Source organism: Asparagus officinalis, chromosome 8 (assembly GCF_001876935.1).
Source record: "Asparagus officinalis chromosome 8, Aspof.V1, whole genome shotgun sequence".
In the NCBI taxonomy this organism is placed as follows: Eukaryota; Viridiplantae; Streptophyta; class Magnoliopsida; order Asparagales; family Asparagaceae; genus Asparagus; species Asparagus officinalis.
In genome coordinates this window covers 42880328-42905639 of record NC_033801.1, presented here as the reverse complement: position 1 = coordinate 42905639, position 25312 = coordinate 42880328, and the positions used below count along the sequence as shown (strand labels likewise).

General features: G+C 34.2%; 1 protein-coding gene across 2 annotated transcripts; it reads left to right on the top strand.

Moving 5' to 3' along the window:
• On the top strand, positions 260 to 24356 carry LOC109820378 (probable inactive purple acid phosphatase 1). 2 transcript variants are annotated; one of them, XM_020386507.1, is made up of 13 exons: positions 260 to 415; positions 534 to 723; positions 800 to 891; positions 1203 to 1269; positions 1373 to 1495; positions 1871 to 1963; positions 8110 to 8239; positions 9090 to 9171; positions 9279 to 9411; positions 9730 to 9935; positions 10015 to 10140; positions 15521 to 15830; positions 23702 to 24356. In XM_020386507.1, the coding sequence occupies exons 2-13, from the start codon at positions 550 to 552 to the stop codon at positions 24005 to 24007; spliced, it is 1842 nt and encodes a 613-aa protein (XP_020242096.1). In that variant the 5' UTR covers positions 260 to 415; positions 534 to 549; the 3' UTR covers positions 24008 to 24356. The 2 variants fall into 2 exon arrangements, with proteins under 2 accessions (XP_020242096.1, XP_020242095.1); XM_020386506.1 differs by having other exon boundaries at positions 260 to 425.

Below are 25312 nucleotides of genomic sequence, written 5' to 3'. Positions count from 1 at the left end.
AAAAATGCAAAAGAGCACCCAATTTTTAGAATTTGCCTCGGCAAATCCCATAAATGGGCAAGTATGCTAACATATTTTATTTTCTTATAGGAGGTAACCTCAGCAAGGTAACTATATTCACCACTCTTTTTTTTTTAGAATTTATTATCCTATAATTTGGGTTCAAATCAATCAAAATATTATAAATTGTAAGATTTGCTTCCCTGTAATAATAATATTGAACCATACGAAATATTAGAAATGTCAAAAGCCGCTTACACGGTAACCAAATCATCGAAGGAAAGAAGGACGCGAGGGCAAGAGACCTCCTCGCTCCCTCTGTTGACTCTCCTGTTTCCTCGGTTCTACACATACATCAACTTGCTCCTCCCCCGGCGATCCAAGCCGTGCCTTCATCCTTTGCCTCTCTCTTCAGGTCGTCGTTGGTGGGTTTATCTAAAGCGCTTCGTTTCTTACCTTCAACGTTTGCTACGGCCATTGAGGATATTTTCTGAATCTAACGCTTCTTCCCCCCCTCGAACTGCATATCCCAGGGATTTTTGAGGGGTGATGACGGAGTATCCTCCTGGGTTGATTTATTCGGCCGTTATTGCGGCGGGTCTGTTCGGTTTTGTTGTGGGGCACGGGGAGCATCCGCTCTCTAAGATTTCCGTACGCAGAGCCACGATGGCCCTTCACGACGCAGCTTACGTCAAGGCTTCTCCTAGCCTTCTCGGTCTGAAGGTATTCTTCAGAGATTGATTGCTGCCTTCTCCTCTTCTCTTTTCCTCTCTTACTTTTGTTTGGTTTTTATTTATAGGGTCAGACCACTGAATGGGTAAGCTTGGAATATGGCCGCCCAAATCCTTCAGATGAAGACTGGATTGGAGTTTTCTCTCCTGCAAATTTCAGGTCTCTGTCGTTTTAACTCTTTCGGTTTATTTTGGAAGGAGGGGGGTGGGGACCAACAACTTACCGTATAGCTTTTGAGAGATCCAAGTGTGAATAAGTAGATGCCTAAACATTTTACAAAGTTGTTCCTATGGCGTGGTTATGATGATGATGATTAAAAGGCTTATTAAGCTATTTCTAAAAAAAAAACATTAACATAGATTGCAAAAAATAATCTACCACGTGTTGGTTGTTGTTGTAGCCTGTGATTCAATAGACATAATAAAATGGCACTTCTTCTGTTGTTTTATTTATCTTTTGCTCTTCTTCAGCACTTCTGTCTGTGAGCCAGAGAGTGGAAGAGAGCAGCCTCCGTTACTCTGTACTTCCCCTATCAAGGTTGGTATTGTGAACTGTTGTTCTTTTGGTCCTGTCATCTCTAAGACTAGGCAAGTTAAATGTTTCTTTGAAGATAACAGTATTGAAGGTCACTCGTATGCAGTTCCAGAGCGCAAATTATACAAGTCCTAGTTATTCGAAGTCGGGAAGGGGGTTTTTGAAACTTCAACTGATCAACCAGAGGGGAGACTTCTCTTTTGCTTTATTTTCCGGTGGTCTCCAAAATGTATGCGTCCAAACTGCTTGTTGATTGGTTATACAAGGATCTCACTCTTCCAACAATATAGAATGTTACGAAGCATATACATGACATACAAGTTTCAAGTTTCACTGATCCTAAGCATTTATTGTTGATGGAGATGTTTGTTGATAATCAACAAAAAATGATGACCATTTCATTTACCGTCAGCATCATGATTGCGTAAATAAAAAGCCTAAGGATGACAATAGATTACAAATTTCTGGGTTAAATGTTCATGCATGCTGTTGTTTAATTGACACTGTTTTATCATGATTTACTTTACGTATATCTGTTCTCATTTTTCACTTTATGATATCAGTATACGCTAACATTGGCTGGATTTGCCCTTTCTGATGACAGCCAAAACTGATAGCTGTTTCAAACATTGTAAAATTTCTGAATCCAAAGGCTCCTGCCTACCCTCGCTTAGCTCAAGGAAAATCCTGGAATGAAGTAAGTTTAATTAGCCTTTCTTTTTCTTGTACATTAACCGCTACTTATCTGAATTATTGTGACAGATGTAAGTTACTTCTATGTATTTTCCATTTAATGGATAACTGATAAGTATGCCATATAGAGAAGTCAAATTGTAGATTTTTTATGGCTTCATCTCTTTAACATGCTTTAGCTTGACGTGATTTTGGTTTATATCTTATACCTTATTCTTGCAGTTTAACCCTTATTGTCCTCCTGTATTCACTCCGTTTCTTAATATTTATAGGCTTAACTTTGAACCTCTCTTACATGATTTATGACCGTTCCTCATCTAGAAAAGTTGAACGTTTTCTTGTTGACAATCACATCTTCAAGAGAAACCTTAAAGTGAAGAAACCAGCAATTGTGTTTTTGTAGCAAGAGTAAAAGCCAAAAGCAAGGGGCTTTGAGATAATGTATGATGGCGGGTTGAATATAGTAAAAACCAAAAGCAAGGGGCTTTGAGATAACGTATGATGGCGCATTGAATATAGTAATGCAATATACCTGATTACCCTTTTAACAATCTTGCATCCATCTACTGCCTATTCAAATGTAAGCTTCAAACTGGGATGATTACCCTAGTTGATGCTAATATTCCATTGTTATACACTATAATTTCCAAGTATGAATTAGATTTCCATTATGCAATGCTCTCTATAATTCTTGTTATCGATAACAATAACCAGCAGTTGTGTGTTTGTAGGAAGAGTAAAAATGAAAAGCAAGGGGCTTTGAGATAATGTATGATGGCGGGTTGAATATAGTAATGCAATATACCTGATTATCCTTGTAACAATCTTGCGTCCATCTACCGTCTATTTAAATGAAAGCTTCAAACTGGGACGATTACCCTGTCAATATGCTGCTAATTTTCCATTGCTATACACTATAATTTCTAAGTATGAATTAGATTTCCGTTGTGCAATGTTCTATATAATTCTTGTTACTGATAACACTACATCATCGAACTATGCCTCTTTTCTTGGATTTTTCTGGTTTTTATGATCTTATTGAATATGTTTTTTAACCAGTCCATTCACTATGCCCAACCCACCTTTTTTTGGTTTTATGGGGTAGTATCTTGCTGTAGTGTTAAAAATCTCTATTCTTCATTAGACACGCTTCCACATCTCCCGTTAGAGTTGGTCTGATCCTTTTATAATGTACTTCTATACGCGTCTTTCCTTGAACTGATGTTTCTCGCAATATTTTAATTTATTATTTTGAAATATTATGTGATCTCCTAAATCCAATACGTGTCGATTCTCCTTATTAACTAATCGTGCAATCTGAATTTGGATTGTCCGCTCCTATATTTTGCTAGTAGATAGATTTTTGGTTCCTGCTATTGGAGCACTTCTATCTCCAACATTGTGTTGCACGGATATGGGTGCGATTGCGGACACGGAAATGGGTGCGGACACGGGACACGATAAAATTGTAAAAGTTAGGATACGAGGACACTGATATATACATATTAAAATTAATAATCTATATGAATTTCATTCACATATTATGAGAACTAAAATCCTTATATAATTTTTATTTTTATGTTTCTTTTATCAAATAGAATATAAATTGAAAAACTCCTCGTTCTTGAACTAGATACCCAAATGACTTTAAAATCATACTTATGAACTAGATATGTGCTAAAACGAACAACTTCTGAGTCCAACATGTTGCATAATTGAGTACACTTCTATATATATATATATACTCAAGAAGTGTCCGACATGGACACAGATACAAGAAGTGTTGGATTAGGACACATATACGGGAGCCTAGGTGAAGTGTCCGGGTAACCTAACTCTAACATATGCTACATATCTTAGGGAATTTTTTTGAACTCTAATACTATGAATAATAGTTCACATAGTGAGCCATGCCTTTAAGATAGGTTCCACCTTTTGAATCCATTATCTTTTTGAGTTTTGATGCTGATTCATCCATTCTTTTAGTGACAAATATTCATCAGTTTCCTCAGCTTCTCACTTTTAGTTATTGTTATTGGCTAAATTACCAAAAGGCCTATAAAGTGACACCCATTTACTGATAAGGCATAAAAACTGATGCTAGCGACAACGACATCTATAAAGTGACACACTTAGCCAATAAGACCTACTCTGATCACCCTTTTTTTATTTGAGTGGCAAAGTTAAGGACGTTTTACATATATTAGAGGGATGCACGTGCAATGCACGGGGTCAAATAGTTTGATTATTTCTTTGTGTTTTATGCCTTTTTCTATAATTCATTTGTGAAATAGTTCATAGTTACTGTACAATATATTGCACTAAATAATATATATATTTTAAATCTCTAGTTGATGATGATAAGACAATGATAAAATTCTATAGACTTATATCAAACTTGTCATTGCATTGAATTTAGTCATGCTATTACAAACTTTGATCTAAAAGGCATATAAAAGATTCCAACTTGTAATTTTTTGCACGTGTGGGGGTATCCCAGTAGGTCACATGTAAAGTTGTGTCGCTCCCCGGTAGGGGAGCCTGAGTTTGATTAACGTGTTCTCCAAAGATGTAATAGTTGTAGTTGTTAGTGTTTTTTGTTATGTGCATCAAAGGTGTATTTTCCTCAAAAAAAATTTGCACATGTTATGCCACATAGTAAATGCATAACGCAATGAAAAATTCAAATTAAATCCATATGTAACAAAGCAAATTAGTTATATGATACATAACATCATAAAACTAGATATCAAGATGTACTAAATGCAAAACTAATATGATTTTCAGTATGGGTAAAATATTTCCAACAAAAAACTACGCTTCCATAAAATTGCTATTGGAGCATTGCGTTGATTTGAACTCCAAAATCAATGTTCTTGTATTTTTAGATTTTAATAGGGATTATTTGTAAGTTTTGGACTTGTTTGTAATTTTTTTATTTTTTAGAGAGTTGTTTTTAATTTTTAGAGCATAAAGATTGTCTTCAGTTGTTAGTTATAGTTTCAAATTTTCACAGGAGTTTTTATAATTTTCAAAATTGTCAAGGGACTTTGTAGTTTAATATTGTTCATAGGGATAATAAAAAGTTTTAGTTTTTCAAGGTGTTTTGTGTAAATTTTGAATTCTTCGATTTGTTTTTGTAACTTTTAATGTTTTTTGGGGTTGTAATTTGTTAATTTTCAGTGGTTCCTGTAGTTTCAAACTGTTTAGAGTGCTGATCAAGTATTTTGAATTTTCAAGGTGTTTTTTAATAAATTTTGGACTTCTCGTGTGTTTTTTGTAATTTCCAAAATTTTTAAGGCTATTATAATTTTTGAATTTTCAGGGTGTAATTAAAGATTTCAGGGGACTATTCAAAATCTTCTAATTTTTAGGGGTTTTTGTAACTTTTTTAGTTTGGTAGCCTCTAAGCTTCACCCATATTTTCAATGTGTAAGAAGGAAAAGTGCATATGGTCTTCGCAGCCGAGAGACCATCTAGAGCCTCTGAATCGCACTGCGCTAATGCTAATACGTACGAGCATGAGGCAGACGCCAAAGAGAACATTCGTGGTATTTTCAAAAACTTTAGAAACTTCATAGTTTTTGGGTCCGTTGAAATTTTTAAATTTCCAGGATGTTTTAATTACAGATTATTCATGGGACTGTATAAAAATTTGTGATTCTTATTGTGTTTTTCTATATTTTTTTATTTCGTTGGTAATTTTAGATTTTTCACAGGGAGTTGTTTTTTGCTTTCTTAATTTTCTGGTTGTTTATAACTTCAAGTTATTCAAGGGGACTGTTTAAATTCATGTTTTCAGAATTCTTAGGATTCTTCCTGTAAAATTCATATTGTTCAAGTAGTTGTTCTAAGATATCAGGCTTTCAAAGTTAAAGAAGCAAGGAAAAAAATTGGTTCATAAAATCGGATGGATAGAATTTCTAAATTGCTTATATGGTTATTTGTTGGTTTGCTGGCGTATTTATTTATTCATTTTGTTGACTTGTTATTTGTGAGATAATTCATTTGAAATTTATATATGAATAAAAATTGATAAGTGTACTATAAGAGTTGGAGTTGGAGGGACTGTTTGATTGGATGGAAATAGAGTTGCAAGTATAAACAGAGCAAGCGGATTTGTAAATGCAATGTTTGGTTTAAATTTTGTAATTAGGAAAGGTAAATAGACTTGTAGCTTGCAGAAAAACTCCAACAAATGCTAAGGCCAATTTGGTGAGAAGAAAAGCTGCAAGATTCAAGAAAGAAAAGTAAAAAATAAATGTAAATTCTACCTCGTCAATTTTTTTAAAAATCTAAATAGAAAACTATCTCCACCAAAGTTTTCTTATATAGCAAAATTATGTAGCTTTTGCACTAATTATTTTGACCAGACACTAAATTTGTATTGAAAATATATTTCCTAGAATGCAATTGTAAACATCCAAACGGTGAATTTAAAGTTGATTTCTTGCAGTAAATGCTATAATATTTGCTGCAATTTATTTGTGCAACAAAGCAAATAGGCTCGTACTATTCTTGTACTTCTAGATACAGAGAAGTAGAGTCCATCGCAACTCATACTTCTTTTTCGTAGTTTATGCAAAATGGTCTTACTTTTTTATGTGTCAGACTCTAGTGTATAGTTGTCACTACTTAATTTGAGTGGATTTTCACTTGGGGAGTATAAAATGTGGGCCCAACCTACAGTCTGGGTGCAAAATATTTTACTCCTGCCTTACGCTGCTCGAAAATATCTGCTAAATTATATATTACCTATTAACACATTTGGATCATCATTAATTCATTTTATCCCAATTAATTTGGACATGTTTTCAATTGTTTCTGACCGAGACTAAGACTCGGCAATTGATTTTATCCGAATTAATGTTCAAATTTGTGATCTTATCCTATTTATCTATAACTTTATGAGTGGTGTTAGGGGCACACCACCCACCACAACCCCAACCACACTCCCCCCTCTCATTGCTACAGTAAACTGGACCCCACATGAGATTTTAAAGAATTTAAAATCCCATGTGGGGCCTGGTTTACTGTAGCAATGAGAGGGGGGAGTGTGGTTGGGGTTGTGGTGGGTGGTGTGCCTCTAACATTATTTTAACTTTATACCCTATTAAAGATATTTCATTAAATTAGGATAGGATCATATTAGAATATTTCATATTAAAGATTATTTTATTAATTAGGTTTGATCATCTAAAAAAAGTTAAGGGTAAAATTGACCATAAAAAGTTTTACCAAACTGTCACTTTTAATGAGAGTATGAAGTATGATATGATACTCCTCAAATCTCTCATATTTACATATTAACTCCCTCAAATCTTCTATTTGCAAAAAAACCAAATCCCCCCTTCCCCCAGGGGACCCCAAACAATCTCCTCCTCTTCTCTCAATCCCCAACCTCCCTTCATCTCTGCCACTCCCTCTCCCCTTTTCTCCTCCCTTATATCCATACCTCATCTCCCCTCCCTTCTTCTCCAACCTTACCCCTTTTCTCAACCTCTCCCCCCTCCCCTTCCCTCCTCCCCTCTCACTCCCCCTTCCTCCATTTCCTCCTACGCTTCATGTTTGAGAGGAGAGAGGAGAAAGAGGAAGGGGATGAGAGAGGGGAGGAGTGAAGTAGAGGAGGAAAGTAAAGGGAGATGGAAGAGAGTGGTTGAGAAGAGAGGTAGGTTGGAGAGGAGAGGAGAGGACATGGCGTGGGAGAGGAGAGGCAGTGGGGGATGAGAGGGGAGGTTAGGGACTGGGAGGAGAGAAGGAGATGCATGCTGGAGAGAGAGAAAGAAATAGTTGGTTTTTTTTGCAAATAGTAGAATTTGCAGGATAAATATGAGGGATTTGAGGGTGTGTTTGCAAAAAGTCCTAACTTTGCCGCTCAAATAAGAAAACCAACGATTAGTGTAGGCCTTACTGGTTAAGTGTGTCTCGTTATAGGCGTCTTATCACCTGCGTCAGTTTCTATGCCTTACTGGTAAATGAGTGTCACTTTATAGGCCAATTTGGTAATTTAACCGATTGTTATTGTTAAAATGTAAGTAAGAAGTGTATTACATTGCAGATTTTCTTAGCAAAAACATTTATATTTTCCTAGTAGAAATTTTCTTTGTATTTATTTTTCAATGTAGTTACTGTTGAAAGATTTGTTATCAGATGACAGTGACATGGACAAGTGGATACAACATCTATGAGGCTAAACCTTTTGTTGAGTGGGGTCCACATGGAAGAGAAAGAATACGTTCTCCAGCTGGCACTCTTACTTTTGATCGTCACAGCATGTGTGGTTTGTATTCTTTCTTTTCTCATTTATTCCATTCTATAATCTAAGCAACCTAGACATGTAGATGCGAAATGTTAAACTTTGAACTAGAAGAGAATCCATCTCCTGAACTGCCTATAAATTTGACCTACAATTCATTTAGTGCATTAAGAGGCTTTCTCAATGTCTTTTAATACACAGCAACCACCATCTTCTTTCATATTTATTTTTGTTCAACATCTGAGCTTGTCTGATAGTTTAAACTCAAATCATTTTTTTTTTCATGCAACAACATAGAATATCATAAATGTCTTCTGGATAAGATTATATTTTGTTACCTTTTTAATTTGAATCACCACTAATGTTTGTGTGCGATCTCTTTTTGTTGCTCGGCCACTTAATCGTAGTATCTCTTACGTTTTGGAAAATTTATTTTCTTCAAGTTTTTCAGAAGAAGAGAGGATTCTTTGAGAGAGATCTTTTTCACCTATTGCTTTGTGTATATGCATGTTATTCTTATTCTTAGTGTTGATTGCAATTTTATATTCCAATTTGATATCATTACCTTGTGGCATTAACGGCGTTCAAATATCTTCTCCCCCCCCACCCCCATTAAAAAAAAACCTTTCTCAATCAAGAGTTTCGAAGAGGTTGAACTCAATGATGCTTCATTATGTGGTAGTGTTATTTAATGGGAATAACTAACCTAGTTACTCAAATAAATATATTGTGTCCATTTTTATGTGAGGTGTTATTATACACCTGCAAGATTTTCATATTTTTTTACTCGAACTTGCACAAATTAAGGGAAAAGTTATAATGTTAATGGAGCATGTTTCACTTAAAATTAATTTACTTTCACTGTTATTAACAGGTTCACCTGCAAGAACAGTAGGTTGGCGTGATCCTGGTTTCATACATACAAGTTTTCTAAAGGACTTATGGCCTAATTTAATGTCTGTAAATACTCTGCTCATCAACACAGTTATATGGTGCAGTCATCAATGACTTTCATCTAAACAATCTCATGGGCTGTGCTACTCATGTTTTATTGAGATTTCAGGTACCATTACAGACTTGGACATCAATTATTTAATGGTTCGTATATTTGGAGCAAATCATACAGCTTTAGAGCATCTTCGTATCCAGGTCAAGAATCTTTACAGCGAGTTGTCATTTTTGGTGATTTAGGAAAGGTAAATCTTCCCTGCTCAATGTGCCTGAAATTTCAATATTCACTTACGTGAAATGGAAGTAAATATTATATTGTATTGATGCATACCCCTACTCTATGATCTATCACTATACTGATGACGTAAGAAATACTGAAAACTAACCAACCACGACGGAGCTTAACACTGAATTCGAATTAGGTAAGGAGAATAAACTAATGGAGTGTATGTTAAGGATTTGCCCTTTTCTTGAATGAAAGTACCCAATACAACTGTGGCAGCATGAATACATGAAATTATTTGGGAAATATGTCATTGTGGAGTACTTACTCTTTATTGCAGGCAGAAGCTGATGGTTCTAATGAGTATGAGAACTTCCAGTTTGGTTCTCTGAACACTACTAATCAGCTTATCAAGGACTTGAAGAATATAGATATGGTTCTCCATATTGGAGATTTATGTTATGCCAATGGATACATTTCTCAGTGGGACCGTTTTACTTCACAAATTGAACCTATTGCTTCAGCAGTGCCTTATATGGTAGGAAGGTTAGTCTCACATACTGCGTTGCAATCTGGGAACTCCAACGAACTAGATATAATTTGACACATGAAAATTATATTACAGTGGTAACCATGAACGGGATTGGCCTGGATCAGGTTCCTTTTATGAGAATAAAGATTCTGGTGGTGAATGCGGGGTTCTTGCTGAAACCATGTTCTACGTCCCTGCTGAGAACAGGGCCAAATTCTGGTATGCCATTGGAAAGGAAGCAATTTTTCTTGCATACGTTAATGAACTAGTTCCATTACCTTTAATCATTCGATATTTCATGGTAATTGATCTGTTACGTATAATTTAAGCTATCAGGTAGCCAGACATCAGCCAAATTTACATTCCTTTATGGATATGCCTAATTTTTTAGATTTTTCCTCTTGATAATGTGTTCATTTTTCTTGCTTTTTTCTCATTTGATTTTGAACCCTTCATCTTAATGCTTTCTAGAAATCATAAAGGTTTCATGAATGGACCTAAAGTAGCAGGTTTATAGTCATATAGATGATTCAGAGATGGGAATCACATCAAGTTATCTATAATAAAGGTACCACTTATCTTACCATGCAACCTGGCCAAAATTATCACTGATAAGGACCTCTTGTTTGAAACACAAGCTCCATGTTCTTATTCTTATTGTGTAAAGTGCATCTTTTATTTGAGTAAAACGGTGTGTAAGTACCCCGTGTCCCATTAATAGTTTTATGCCAAGTTGACTGATCCAGCTCTCATCTATACAAGTTGGGAACTTTACATATTTAGCTACTAGTTTCAGACCCTTGCAATGCACGGATTATTTATTGTTAAGCTTCTATAAATAAAAAGTTATCACAAACTTTTTTTGATGGAAAAATATCACAAACTTTAAATATTTTTTATACCCAAAAAAATCACAATAATTACTCAGCCCAACCTGAACTGTATACGCATAAATATTCATAATAATTAGTGAAACTTAATTAAAGCACAGTACCAGTTAAGTTCATAAGAACAAAAAGTGAATTTTCCTGCACTATTCGAATATTCATAAGAAGAAAAAAAAGGTGAAGTTTCCTCCATTATTCGATTGTAGAATAATAGTAAGGCTCTTTGTGTTAGCTATTGTTATAACATTGATTTGTAATATATTCATCTGGACGGTCCCCATGGATAGTTTCTAAATAAATCTATTTGTATGATTTTGACCGTCATACATCAAGAATCCAAATTCTATTTCATATAATATTAAATAAATAAATAAATTAGCAACGCACTGTAGTGGTTCAAAATGACAACTTAACCTTGCAATCATTTTGAAATAACCCGTTAAGCTACCAAAAGCTCTTAAATTCTCCACAAACTCAGCTAACACAACACTCTTAACAGTCCTCTCTCATTGTTATAAATCTAATTCACTAAGTACAATTGAATTACAAATGCAAATACAAAGAATATCCTGGAGCTTTTCATAATATATGGAGATTAATCCCTCAAAATGTGTCAACTGTATACCAATATCCGTGTAAGCTATACCATATAGAAGAATAACCCAATTAGAAGTCAATTGAATCAAAGGAAATCTTAATATGAATCATTATTAAAATTAAAACATACATTCATAATCTATAGAAATTACACCCCCTTTAAAACGGTTTAAGTTGGATAAAAGTATCCAAGCAAACTGCAACATATAGAAGAACTTGATTAGAAGCCTGTTGATTTACAAAAGACAAAATAAAGATACAAAAAATAGATAAAATAGAAAAGAAGATGAGACATACCTAACTTAAATGTTTTTCACTAGTTTGCAAAGTGTTTTTTTTTAAACAAAGAAAAGAACTTCCTTTCCTTGAAGCCAAAACAGAATATAGTAAATGAACTGGCCCGAATTTAATGTGTCAACGAACATTGATATATTGGGTTTGTGTTAGAACCAATTTAAAGATGATTAAGCATTAATTTCCCTATGGTCGATCAAGAAAGTTCAAATAGTAAATGAAGAGTCATGGATGACTATCATAAAAACTGGTCACACATTAAAATTGGTAACACATTAAGAGGAACAATTAAGAGACTGTTTTCGGATTTCAAAGTCAATAAAACCATGCACAACCAACTAACCGGGTAAAAAAACCATGACTAAAGATCCAGTAAGAGTGAAAAAACTCATCAAAGAATATGAATATTTTGTAAGTAATAACTCTAGAAACCTGCATATGTTTATTGTCAGGCTAAGATTTTCATACGCATTTTCCAGAAAAGAAAGGAAAATAGCAATAATAAGTAACGGACTCCAGGGAATTAGTAATCAAATAGATGGGTATAGACTATGAATTGTCTCTCTACTGTGAGATATTTGGAATTGTTAAAGACTTTTCTCTAGGCACGCCTAATAGACTTACATAACCTGAAATCTATTTTATGCAAATAAAGTGAAAAAAAAGAAAGAAAATCAGTCAAGGCACATGTCTTCTCCTTCATCAAACATCATTAACTGTGAATTACTTAACCACATGAAATATACTTCAATATGGCCATATATGTGGCTTAACCTGAGATATGAATGCAATCATCTATAATGAAAAATATCCGAGATATGAATGCAATCATCTATAATGAAAAATATCCTCTCTCCTGTCTATTATCAATTACATAGTATCTCAAGGTTAATTGCATGTTGAATGGAATTAATTTGCATGACTGTTTTGGTTGAAAATTGTCTCCTATCATAAATAAACAACTTAACAAAAGATTGTTTCACAGTTAACTACAGACTAAACTATGAAGAAACCTTCAAGCAACATATTGAAGGATAACAAATTAAAGCAGTCTTGTAGATTCTATTAGAAAAGAAAAAAAAAGTTTTTACTGAATGTCACAAAAAATATATCATTAATCAAAGATTGTAAATACCACTACTTTATTCAAAATTTCTAGATAAGCTTTACTTTATTCAAAGTTTCCAGAAATAAACATGTTGCTGACAATTGATGTATAAAAAGTATTCTCCAAAAAGGGTAAATAATAGATGAAAAAAATAGTCAATGCGAGGAAATTAAATAACAAAATATAATCCTAGAGTCTACAGAGGATACAACATGGAAACATGAAAGTAAACTACTATGGTCGCAACTACAAGTTCCAAGTTGACTACCGACCATAATAAAAATGTAATGCCATAATTAAAGTATAATGCGAAAAAAGAGGAAATTAAGCAAAACATAGTAATTTTGGATATTCTTATGGTAGCTCCCAGTTCCCAATTAATGAATGAGCTTGTGATAATAAGGTTCATTCATTTAATCTCAATCAATGAATGCTTGGTATAATAAGTTCATTTATTCATATATAATTGATTCACGCGTTTGTAAAACTCTAAGCAATGCCATCTCTCAAAATTGAAATGCAGACAATTTGAAATCATGTGTTTATGGCCTATAAACATAAGAATTTTCACAATTTAATTAAAATATTCAGCAAAGGAGATTAAGCTAAGTTGTTTGTTTTTAGAATAAATGAGATTTATGTTGTATTATATAATATTTGATATAAACATGAGTATGTAGTTTTATTGTCAAAAATTAACAGTGGATTTTAATTTTGATAGTTCATAAACATATCCGGATAGTCCTCCGACATGATTAATAATGGTAAATCCTTCATGCATGATGTTTAGCCATACCTTAGTAGGAGATTATTGTCTTATTATTTATTTAATTGCTAGAGCATTTAGCATTGCCTTACTATTTATGCAATTGATAGAGAAGTTAACAATGTATATATTTTAACCCATTCAGCGTACATCCTCATTTTTTAAGCTCTTCAATAATATTAGCAAAAAATTTGAACTTTTATTGAGCAATATTAGTATTCTGTGTTTACAATTACCATACATCTAGTCCCCTCGTTAGATATTGAAAATGGAGAAACTATTAATTATCGTGAACATTGATTGTAGGCAGAAGCAAGCAATGATTATACAATATTTTGCTCAATCATACTAATTTGTAATGCTCCGAACCTTTAAAACCCACTTTTAGTGAAGTGTCCAATAAGTACTCAAACCTTTAAAACTCAAGGTTTGGTTTAGCGAAAGATTTTGATGGCTTGATTTGTATTTGACATAAAATCAAAGAAGAAAAAAAGTTTGTGTAAACCTTGTGAGGTTCAACAATATTTCATGGTTTGTGTACCCTTTTAGGGTTTGAGAAATATTTTCCTTTGTATAAAAATTAATCATTTAATAGAACTTACTAACTAAAATAATAAGTGACAACTGTCATATCCAAAGGTAATGGTTAAACTATTAAAAGAAGCAATGCAAACAAAAGCATAAGGAAAAATAACTATCATAAATCTTACCTAGCCATTATTCTACCTCACATCTTACAAATTTGCATAGTCATAACCAACCCATATTTTGCTTAGCCAAAACCTATTAAAGAATAGCCAACAATAGAAATGTTGAAAATATTTCGAGATAAATTCATATATTGTAATAATCAACTATTTTAACACCTATGATTGTTTGCTGGGTTAACTTGGTTATAGCTCAGAATGCAGCATCGAAATCTGCGCAGAAGCATACATAGTCCACTTAAAGATCTATAAGAACGAGAGGTGGAAACACTTAATAGTTCACTTGAAAAATGTCACTTTTGATAATCTCATGCAAAGTAAATTAACAACAATTACGGATCTAAATAAACCAAATGAATAAATAATTACATAATGAAAAAACCCAATTGACAACCATTAATAATCATAGGGATGAAGGGGGAGATCTTAGCGCTTGGATGAAGGAAGTTCGTCGTTGGTGTCTAGATCCATGGATTCAAGTTGGAATTGGGTTTCTGATTCGGGTTCGGATCGTTTGTGTTTGTTTTTCGGGCTGTCGTGGTCCTCATGGAGGTAGCGAAAGACGAGGGTGTAGGCTATGGAGGATGGCGGTGGTTAGAGCTTCAATTTTTTATTTTGGGAAAAAAGGAGAGAATTGGCGTTTGGGTTTTGAAAGGAGATTAGAAATTGATCTGGGGTAAGGGAGGTATAGTGGTCGATGATAGAGGATGCGTAGGAGGGTTATGCCGGCAATGTCCTTAGAGGGAGAGAGAGAGAGAGAGAGGAAAGAGGAGATGAGGGAAGGTGAAGTGGAGGATGAGGATCTCTCTTCCTTCTTGTATTCCTTATTTTCAAGAGGAGGAAAACAAAGAGGATTTAAGAGGAATTTCACAGATGTTATCTATTTCTAAGAATAAGTTGAAAGGTTAGTAGAGATTCGCAGGTTTGATTGTGATGCAGGGAGAGGTTCTGATTGTTGCAAGCATTAAATACTACCTGGGAAATGTAAAAAGTAAATTAAAGAGTGGAGAAGATGAAAGGATGAAAGAGGATGAAAGGATGAAGGAAGCTTATATTTAACATTGGCTGGATAACTGCCACATGTCAAAATATTGCAATGTTGTTCAAAAACAGCTCGGGCAGTTGCTTTAGCGGTATTGTATACATTTATTTATCTAAAATAACATGCATTTCTATTTAGAATCATGAAATGGAGAAAGGAGCGGATAAATATCTTGATAGTGTAAATTATTCTTTTCAGGTATGCAACAGATTTTGGTATGTTTCGATTTTGTATAGCTGACACCGAGCATGATTGGAGACCAGGAACCGAGCAATATAAGTTCATTGAACATTGTCTATCATCAGTTGATAGAAAGCAACAACCATGGTTGATCTTTCTTGCTCATCGAGTACTTGGCTACTCAACCACCGATTTTTATGCTGATAATGGGGCTTATGGGGAACCGATGGGAAGAGAGAGCCTTCAAGAACTCTGGCAGAAATACAAGGTTGACATTGCTTTCTATGGCCATGCACATAATTATGAAAGAACATGTCCAGTCTACCAGGTAACTTTTTCCTCGTCTTAGATACTACTTTTCTAAAAATAACCTAAAATTAGTCCCTTACCTATATGATCGTAACTCTTAAGGGTGTGATGACAACCTTTTAAAACTGGGCGAGGACTGAACATGTTCCAGTTTTGAGTTAGTTTTAAGTTTGGAAAAAATTTAGGCCTAGTTTTTAAGGTCAAATAGTGGTCACTAAACCAGTTTTAGTTTGGACCAGCCCTCCCTTAGTTCAAACTAAAACTGGTTTGAGATAGAATTGAACCAGGATTATTCCTAGTTCAATTTGGGTGAGTTGCCAAACACACCCTTTGTTGAACTTCATTTATCTACTAACACTTTCTGTTGTTAGATGATGACTCGTGTTACAATCATACACTAAATCATCAAATCATTATGATGTTTCGTTCTCTTTTAGATGCAATATCCAAATGTTTTTTTACCCAAAATGTTGAAAGTTGTAATATTCCGTTATGAGTAAAATTACGATTTTTAAATTGAATATCTCATCATCAACTACCGTTTGTATTTTTTCTTGTTTTTTAACATACTTCTACTGATACATGCTGTCACTTTCATGAACTCATCTATTATATTTCTTCAAAACCTAAGGATTTAGATACCAAAAAGTAATTAGGCTAGCGATAAGTAAAAAGTTGAACATGTCCCATGAATTCCTATGTATTAAAACTTTGAATAATGCTAACTATACTATAAGTTATGTACTACTCGTATACTAAAGACAAGATGTGATGTCATGCTTCGTCAATTACTATAAAAGATCATTAGTCTCTTATGATCCCACAATGTCTCGCAGAAAAGTAGTGTAACAAGAGGAGTTGAAGACGATGATGTCGTCCCATCCCCCACCCTTAAAAATCCTCTTCCCTTCCATTTTTTGTTATTCTATTAGAGCAAAAAATATATTTGTCAGCAAAGTTGTTTCTTTATTTGTTTTTTATTTAATTAAAAATATTATATATATATACATTTTATTTCCTTTCTTCCTACAAATCCAAAAAATTCCTTTTTTTAATACATAAGTCGTCGGTTCAACATTGGATAATAAAGGGCAATATGCTCTTTATTTATTTTAGTAAATGGTTCAAATCATTTTATCATTATGGGTGTTATATATTGGAAAAATTACCAACTAATTTTTTGAAACCATTTCGGTTGGTAACATTCTACTGCTAAGTTATATCCCTTCACGGGGTCCCATCGAGAAATAGAACTATTCATATTGGAAGTTTCGACTCGATACGTCAAGAATACTTGACTATTGCATGAGAATAGGTTCATTTTAGAAGCATTTGTCCTAATATTTTGCTGTTGGAGCTTCCCTCATCCTTTTTATCGAGAATAATGATGCGAATTGAGCTTTAATGAGTTCTAAGATGTAGCGCTAAGCAGTTTATCTTTCTCAGTCCGAGAAGTGCATTGTTAGAACTGGTCTGGAACACCAAATGGCTCTCGAATTCGTGGTTTCCGTTATAGCCCAACACAAAGGAAAGATCACCTATACTGATGCTCATAGGATCATTTTCTCAAGTGATGGGGAAACTATAAGCATTCCATTAGGGAATCTCTCTGTTAGAGTGTCCTAACGCTTCATTTTCATCAAAAAGTGAAAAAGGCAATGATTCAAAAGAGAAAGGGGACATTGTTTTGGACCTAAGTGTATTCTTCAAGACCATGTACTCTAAACTCAATTTTAAATTTTGGGTTATATTGCTATGCTCCTCAATTGTAGAGCTTAAGTTTTTAAAAGCTGAAAAGGGTTAAGGTTAGGGCTTTGTTTGTTTGACTGGAAATTTTAGGGCTTTTCTATTTGACTCAGTTGGTGGTTAAATTCGACCAAATTGACATTAAATCTAAATTTTTTGAATAGTTTATGTTATTTTAAGATGACACTCATATGGTTTTCCATGGGTTTTTACTTTGACTGCATTAATTTATGTTATTTTAAGGTGACACTCATATGGTTTTTCATGGGTTTTTACTTTGATTATATCTGTGGTTTAATTTTGGCAAATTAACGTTAAAGATTTCAATTTTGAATAATTTATGTTGTTTTAAAGTTTCAGTGTCATGCATTTATCCTGTGGGGTTGCAAATGCTTTAAAGATCTTATATTTATCTATAATGTAACTGTGTTTAGGAGGGATTATGTTTTCACGATTGACTAGCATCATGGTGGTAGGTCTGAAAGGGAGAGGGGTCAACTTAAATATGTAGGGGCATTATCATCATCGTGGTAGGTTTGAAAGGGAGATGGGTCAACTTAAAGTATGTGGAGGGATATGTCCATAGAAAACATGATCACAATGTTGATAAATTGTCTTTGTAGGAGCTAGAAGATGTTTTGAAAATTCAATTGAGATATAGTAACATTGGCCCAAGGGATTAAGACAAATAGTTAAGGACTAAGACATACTAGATATGGTTGTTTCTCTTGGTCCAAATGTAAAGGTCTCTGTGTAACCTGTGCATGGAACTGATGAAGCCATTGATGATGAAGCTCTTGAATATGATTGATGAAGTCATTGATGATGAAGCTCTTGAACAGGACAATGTCAATCATCCTCAACATCCACCTCCTCCGTTTAATTTCAATGTGCCCCCAATTCTTGAACAAGACAATGTCAAACATCCACCACCTCCACCCCCTCCATCTAATTCCAATGAACCCCTAATTATGCGACACAATGCCAATTTACTTCCACATCACACTCCTCTGTCTAATACTAACGAGTTACTAATTTCTCCAAACTTTGACAATATTCCTCCACCTCAATCTAATTCCATGAGCTAGATTTATCTCAAAAAAGATGTGAATGTGCCTGAATGGTTAGTAGATGGATCTCGAAGATTTTGAGGAAGATAGGCCCTTATTAACCTTCTCTCACGGATCTGTAGAGGTGTAGAATGAGTGTGCAGAAGAAGTAATAGATAATTTAGATTTTGAGCTTTCCGATACTAATACTGATTATGATGTTGGTATTGTTAATGATGTTTTTTTTACCATGTAAATGTTGATTTGGATGAGACTATTGCAGCTCAGAGTGCTCTAGACATCTAGTAATTCAGAGCATTTTGAAGATGCGGAGTACTTTCCTGATATTAGTGAGGATAGGGATTGCAATATAGAGGAATTGGAGAGCTCGTATGGATTTGATGATGAGGTATATCCATATGTTGAATTAAATAATTGAATTGATCTAAACAAACCATTGAAATTGGGACTAATGTTTGCAAACAATGATATACTTAGAAAACTTTGAAGCTTTATGCAGTGCAAGAAGGGTATGATTAGTACTATTTACACAATGATAGAAATAGGATTTCAAGTTATTGCAAGTATAGGCGTAAATGTGAGGATAACTTCAAGCATGGGAGGAAATTAAAGTGCAAGAATACTTGTAAAGATCAATGCAGATTCAAAGTTCATGGTGTAAAGGTGACAGATGAAGTCACTATCCAAACCAAGTCATTGAGGCTAGGACATGACAATTGTGGGGGTTGCAGACACAACATATCCAAAGTCTCTCCTACTTGGTTAGTACAAAAATATCAGGTGATGTGGAGGGATGGTCCACAATGGAAATAAATGATTCCATCGAACAAGTTCAGATTGCCATTGTTAAGCCTTTCGCATACAAAGCTAGATAGAGAGCTCTGTTTAAGATACATGGTGATGCAACTGAACAATATCAGAGGTTATGGGACTATGATGGTGCGAGTTGATAATAATCCAAGGCAACTAACACCTATATTCTAGAGGATGTATGTTTCGAAGCTTGTAAATAGGGATTCAAAAGAGGACGCAAGTCACTTATAAGGATAGATGGATGACATTTGAAAGGGATTTACACTGGACAAATTCTCTCTGCAGTGGGAAAAGATGGGAATGGTAACATTTTTCCAATTGCATATGCTGTGGTTGAGGTCGAGAACAAAGATACATGATGTTGGTTTCTTCATTGTCTGATAAATAATATTGGCCCTGTTTAGTCTAATGGGTGGTCATTTATGTCAGATAAACTAAAGATATATTCACATGCATTTCTTTACTTATTTGCCTTTTAGTTATTTCATGTGATATATGATGTTCTTTGCTGAATTATTCATGTGTGTTGTCATGTGTGTAAGGGTTGATTGAGGCATTGAGTATTGTAGTACTAAACGCAGAAATAAGGTTTTGTTGTCGGCATATTCATGCTAACATCAACTAAAGATTTCCAGGCAAGTATTCAAAGATGCCATTTGGAAAGCTTGTCGGGCTTCAACAAGAGTATAATTTGATTTGGCAAATAGATGAAAGAATTAGATAAAGACGCATATGCATACTCATGGCTGAGGATCTATGCCACTGGAGTAGATATGCTTTTAGGACTAACACTAGGTCTAATTCTCAATGATCACGAAATCTTACAGAAAAAAATCACAACTACTAAAATTACACAGAATATTAACAAATTACACCATAGACATCTCTCTCATTCTTCACATCTCCTCCTTCATTTGCAAAATTTCATCCGTAAGTACTTTATTCTCAAATTCAATTCTTTTATTTTCTTCTTCCATTACTCCATACTTCTTACCCATCTCGGTGAGCTCCTCCTCCATCTTCTTCTCAATCATTAGCATATTTATAACTTGTTTTGGCTTCCGTCATACCACTAAAAAAAATCATTACTTTCTATTTTTTTTTACCAGTGATCTTGCAATAGAAATGACAGCTTAAAAACCTCCATCTGAAGTTCCTTTCGGCTCGAGATGTTAGCATAGAAGCCCTAAACCCACATTTGTGTTTCACCTCAGGCTTGTAATGAGTCTAAGAAGAAGAACTAGTAGCAATCTCATAGGGGAGCGAAGTCTGAGACATTTTTCTTCAATCTATAGATGAATAGCAAAAATTTGATGAGATTTCTTCTTCTTTGCAAGGTTTAATGGATCTAGGGTTTGGTGGTTGGGGGAGGATTGATTTTTAACTCAGCCGAAGAGAGAGAAAGGGAGGATCAGTTTTATTTAAATGTATTTTTTTATTTTTTTGTGTTAATGGTTTGGTCAATGGGTTAACGGTATAGTTAAGGACGGGTAAGAGTGGGAGGCACGTGCAAATCACGTTCATTTTGTAAGGGTAGAATCAGATTTAAAGCTAGATATTTGGTCCTAGTGGTTGATTGAAATGAAATCAAACTCTTAAGGTGGTTTACATATAAATTAGAAAGGAATGGTGGTATATGTATAATTACACTAAAGTAAAGGTAAAGTTATAGGTGTATGTCTACTTATAAGAAGAGTCTGAGATACATGTTTGGTAAAATTTACTTGTGTACTTATTTTTCATTAGTTATATTAAAAAGCCGAACATGAGTTTGCGAAAGTTTGTAGAACATAAAAGCTTGCGGTACGCAGGCGGGTCCCATCACACAACTGGCTAATATAATTTTTAAAATACATGGTGGGACCCACAGAGGTGATTTTGCCGAGCAATAAGATACTTAACCCAATGCTTGACCCAATTTACTTTGAAACCAACATAGTTTTATACATTTTCATATACCCAAAATACAATGGTGATTTACATAGCACAAAGTGGATACCTACATAGTATTAAGCGTATAGTTGCATGCTAGGATGTATAATACACGATACATAGTTACATTCTATAGGGTGAATAGCCAATTATTTGTAGTTATACACGTAAATGGGAGCTGGGTTATTTGCAGCTTCATACCTTGAAGTTAATTTTCTAACTTTGACTTTGATATCTCAAAGATTTATCCTCGACGCTTGATGCTTCAAAGTGTACACATTTTTCTTTGATATATTATACTGTATGAGCCCTTCAAATTTAAGGGACTTATGAGTAATTTCAAAGGTTTGAATGGCTAATATAGAGCCATTGAAAATTTGAGGGACCAATACTAAATAGCCCTAAATTTTGTGTGAATATTTAGATTTGTATAGATAAACTATTTTTACAAGTCTTCAGAATTATGTATTGAAAGTTTATAAATAGTTTAAATGAACTTTAGATCGTAGAATGATATAATTTTTTGACTTGAAGAATTTAGCCTGACATTTTGATGGAGATTTATTATTAAATAATTTGTTTCTCCTTTTATCCAACAAAATACTATTTATTGTCAAAAGAAATACTCTAAGACTTCAAAGTGAAAAGGCTAGATAACTCTGGTGCGCCAAAATGAAAATAAGCCACCAAATAATCGAAAGGGTTTTTTTCTATATTAATATCTTAAATCTTTTATATATTGGTAATAGTCTTTCAAGTCATTTAAGTTGCTATTAGGTTCCCCTTTTCTTAAGCTATTTTAAAATTGATCCCTCAAATAAGGGCAATTGATATCACGTCCTTGATACTTAGATCATTCCAAATTAGTTTTTCAAATAAAGAGTAGAACTAGTAATTGTAGTGATCTATTTCAAACAACTTATGAGAATTCAACGGTCTAATAGGAATTTCGATACGCAACAACTCTGAAGAAGCTACGTGCAATGCACATGCTCCTCAATATATATATAAAAAGTAGAGTTAGTAAATAATATGTGAAGTTTTACCTATATATAAAAAAGTAGAGTTATTAAATAATATGAGAATTTTTACCCACCACATTCTTAAATCAGTACACCACCTTAAATTAACCCGGCTTTTTCCAGACATTAGAGACTAATTAATTAATTAATTAATTTTTTTGTAGAAATTAATTAATTAATTACAATAGTATTCTAATTTCTAGCTTATCTCTAGGAGATAATAACCTTAGAAAATGCATTTGGGTCTTCAAAAGTGAAAAAGATATTATTATTTAGATTAATCAGCTATAAGTTTATATTTATCACGATTCAATTTGTTTACTAGCACTTATCACCGAGTAACACATTTTATTATTTTTAAATTTTAAATATAATTATGTACTACTTAATTAATAGTTTTCTAAATTTTAATATTCATCCTACCTCATGTTATGTACTTTTTATCCTATTTCACCCAAACATGTTAGTTGCCCTCTAGCATTAGCTGTATTTTCCTTCTTATACTCTATTTTCATGTATATATTTCTTTAATTTTGTGCAACAAAAAGAGGGACCAGATACTTGCAGTTCTGCGAAATAATTTATTGAGACAATTTTGGCCATGCATTTTTAACTTAATTGCATGTGGACATTCTTTTCATGCGTTAAAGTTAGTCTTCTTCCTAACTTTGGTTTCCTTTGTGATTAGCAACAATACACTCGCACGCATACACATCTATACTTGCACACATATACAACAAACCATCTAATGTCTAGTACTAACTATAACTATATATCTCATACACACATAAAAAAACATCAGATAAATAGGAAATCTAGACTACATCTAGCTTATCAGAAGTATGGTGGTAAATTCCTTTTTAATTATTTTAATCACCAAGAAATTTAACTCTATACACAACTTTTAATATTGGACATCCACCTTTTTTGTCCTTTTTAAAATGCATTGCGTCACTTATTAAACACATGTTGATTGATGCAATATAAGTTTAATGGAAAATTCTGATATAATATGGATATGATATCGAAACAAAATATGTCTGAAATTTTGGATTAAAATGTTAGAAAAATACATCAAGGACGCCAAAGTGAAATAAAAGCTACCAAATAACCATAATGGATTTTTCTTATAATATATAGTCCCTAAAATCATTCGTCTTTTGAAATTAATCCTTTAAATCATCAAAATTTCCGTCGGGCACGTGCAATGCACGTGCTCCCTTACTAAGTATAACTTATAAATATGAGAAAATAAGTTGGGATTCTCCAACTTAGTTACTTTGTTTTTTCCCCCCTCCTTACGTCAGAACATATGCGTTCAAAATGGATCAAATCACTACAGTGGCTCCTTCCAAGCAACCACCCATATTGTAGTCGGGGGTGGTGGAGCCAGCCTTGCCGACTTCAGTCCCGAGATACCAAAATGGAGTCACGTCAGGGACCGTGATTATGGATTTGTGAAGCTCACAGCGTTCAATCATTCCTCGCTTCTAGCCGAGTACAAAAGAAGCAGCAACGGGGAGGTGCGTGATCGCTTCACAATCTCCCGTGATTACAGAGATATCTTAGCATGCAGTATTGACAATTGCCCCAGGACTACGTCGGCTACATGAGCATTGTATATGATCTCTCCCAAGAGTCGCACGGGAGAGCACCGTTTTGATCTGTTTATTGCCTACTACGTACGTGTTGCACGTTCAAAATGGATCAAATCTCTATCTGGTTACTTGTGACTGTAATAAAAGAAACAAAGCTGAAAATAATTGATACGTGTTGATCAAGTTTCTTGCGGCGGTGTTGTTATAAAACACATGAAGAATATGCAGCAGCAGTGTTGTGACGCTGCCTTTTTTCCTGTGTGTTTCTTTGTGTTCGGGAAAACTCTGTTTATGAGCTATGAACGTTGCTGCGTTTACTGTGGGGGGTCTCATTAGCTGTATACTGCATTAAACACGGTATTTTGCCCACGTGACTGACGGTCTCGAGGCCTCGTTGTGTTTTTAGTGACTGCTGTATAAATTCAGAGAGGCATGGGTCCCAGAACGTGGTGACAGGGTCCCACGTTTGACTGTTTGTTTGGTCCAAATTTTAGGAAACCATCATTTAAAAAAAAAAAAAAAGTAGGTTTTGAAAAAGAGCTTTGCTACATGGACCCAAAATATGGGACCAATAGGGGGGACAAGTGAGGTGTCCCTCTTTTATTGGATAATGAGTTGGTCATCATTAATGACGGCCAACTCATTATCCAATAGGAGGGGGACACCTCACTTATCCCCCCTATTGGTCCCATATTTTAGGTCCTTAAAGAATTTTTCTTTAAGAAAGAGCAATTATGTGATTTTAAAAGTTGGGTTTGTTTCAATTTTTTTTAAAAAAATGTTTCTTAAAAAGAGAGAAAACATTGATATTGTTTGGACAACAAAAATCCTGTCTTTTCACTTGGAAATGAGCTAGAGAGTCGACATATTTGTCAGCTCAGCTTTTCTTCTCTTTAAGTCTGATGATTATTTTCTTATTATTTGAAAATAAAATAAACATGAGTTTTGATTATGCTTTCCTATTATTTGCTTTATCATTCTAAATTAAACACAGGTTTTGGGTTCATTAGATATCCTTAAAAAAAATGTAAATTTAATTTTTTACGATGGAATACATTACCATAATTTTGTAGAAACGAACCAAACAGCCCATCAGCAGAAAAGCAACCCGTTGCATGGGTTAATCTTCATGAAAAAGATCCCCCACCACAATAACCGAAGCCAATCCTGCTCCTGTCTCCTCGAGGGCGCGCCCTCAGGGCTCCAGCCCCGCCGACCGTCACTTGCGCCCCGGTATATTACATGTAGGCTACCCGCTGCAGAACAGTCGCGTGCCAGCAACGATGCTTGCATTCGCAAGCAAACCCCCCCGTCAGCTCT

Coding starts and splice junctions, on each gene's coding strand:
- LOC109820378 (XM_020386507.1), top strand. CDS start 550: ATGACGGAGTATCCTCCTGGGTTGATTTATTCGGCCGTTATTGCGGCG. Junction 9,412..9,729: donor TTTTTGGTGATTTAGGAAAG/GTAAATCTTCCC, acceptor TCTTTATTGCAG/GCAGAAGCTGATGGTTCTAA. Junction 10,141..15,520: donor GAGAACAGGGCCAAATTCTG/GTATGCCATTGG, acceptor TATTCTTTTCAG/GTATGCAACAGATTTTGGTA.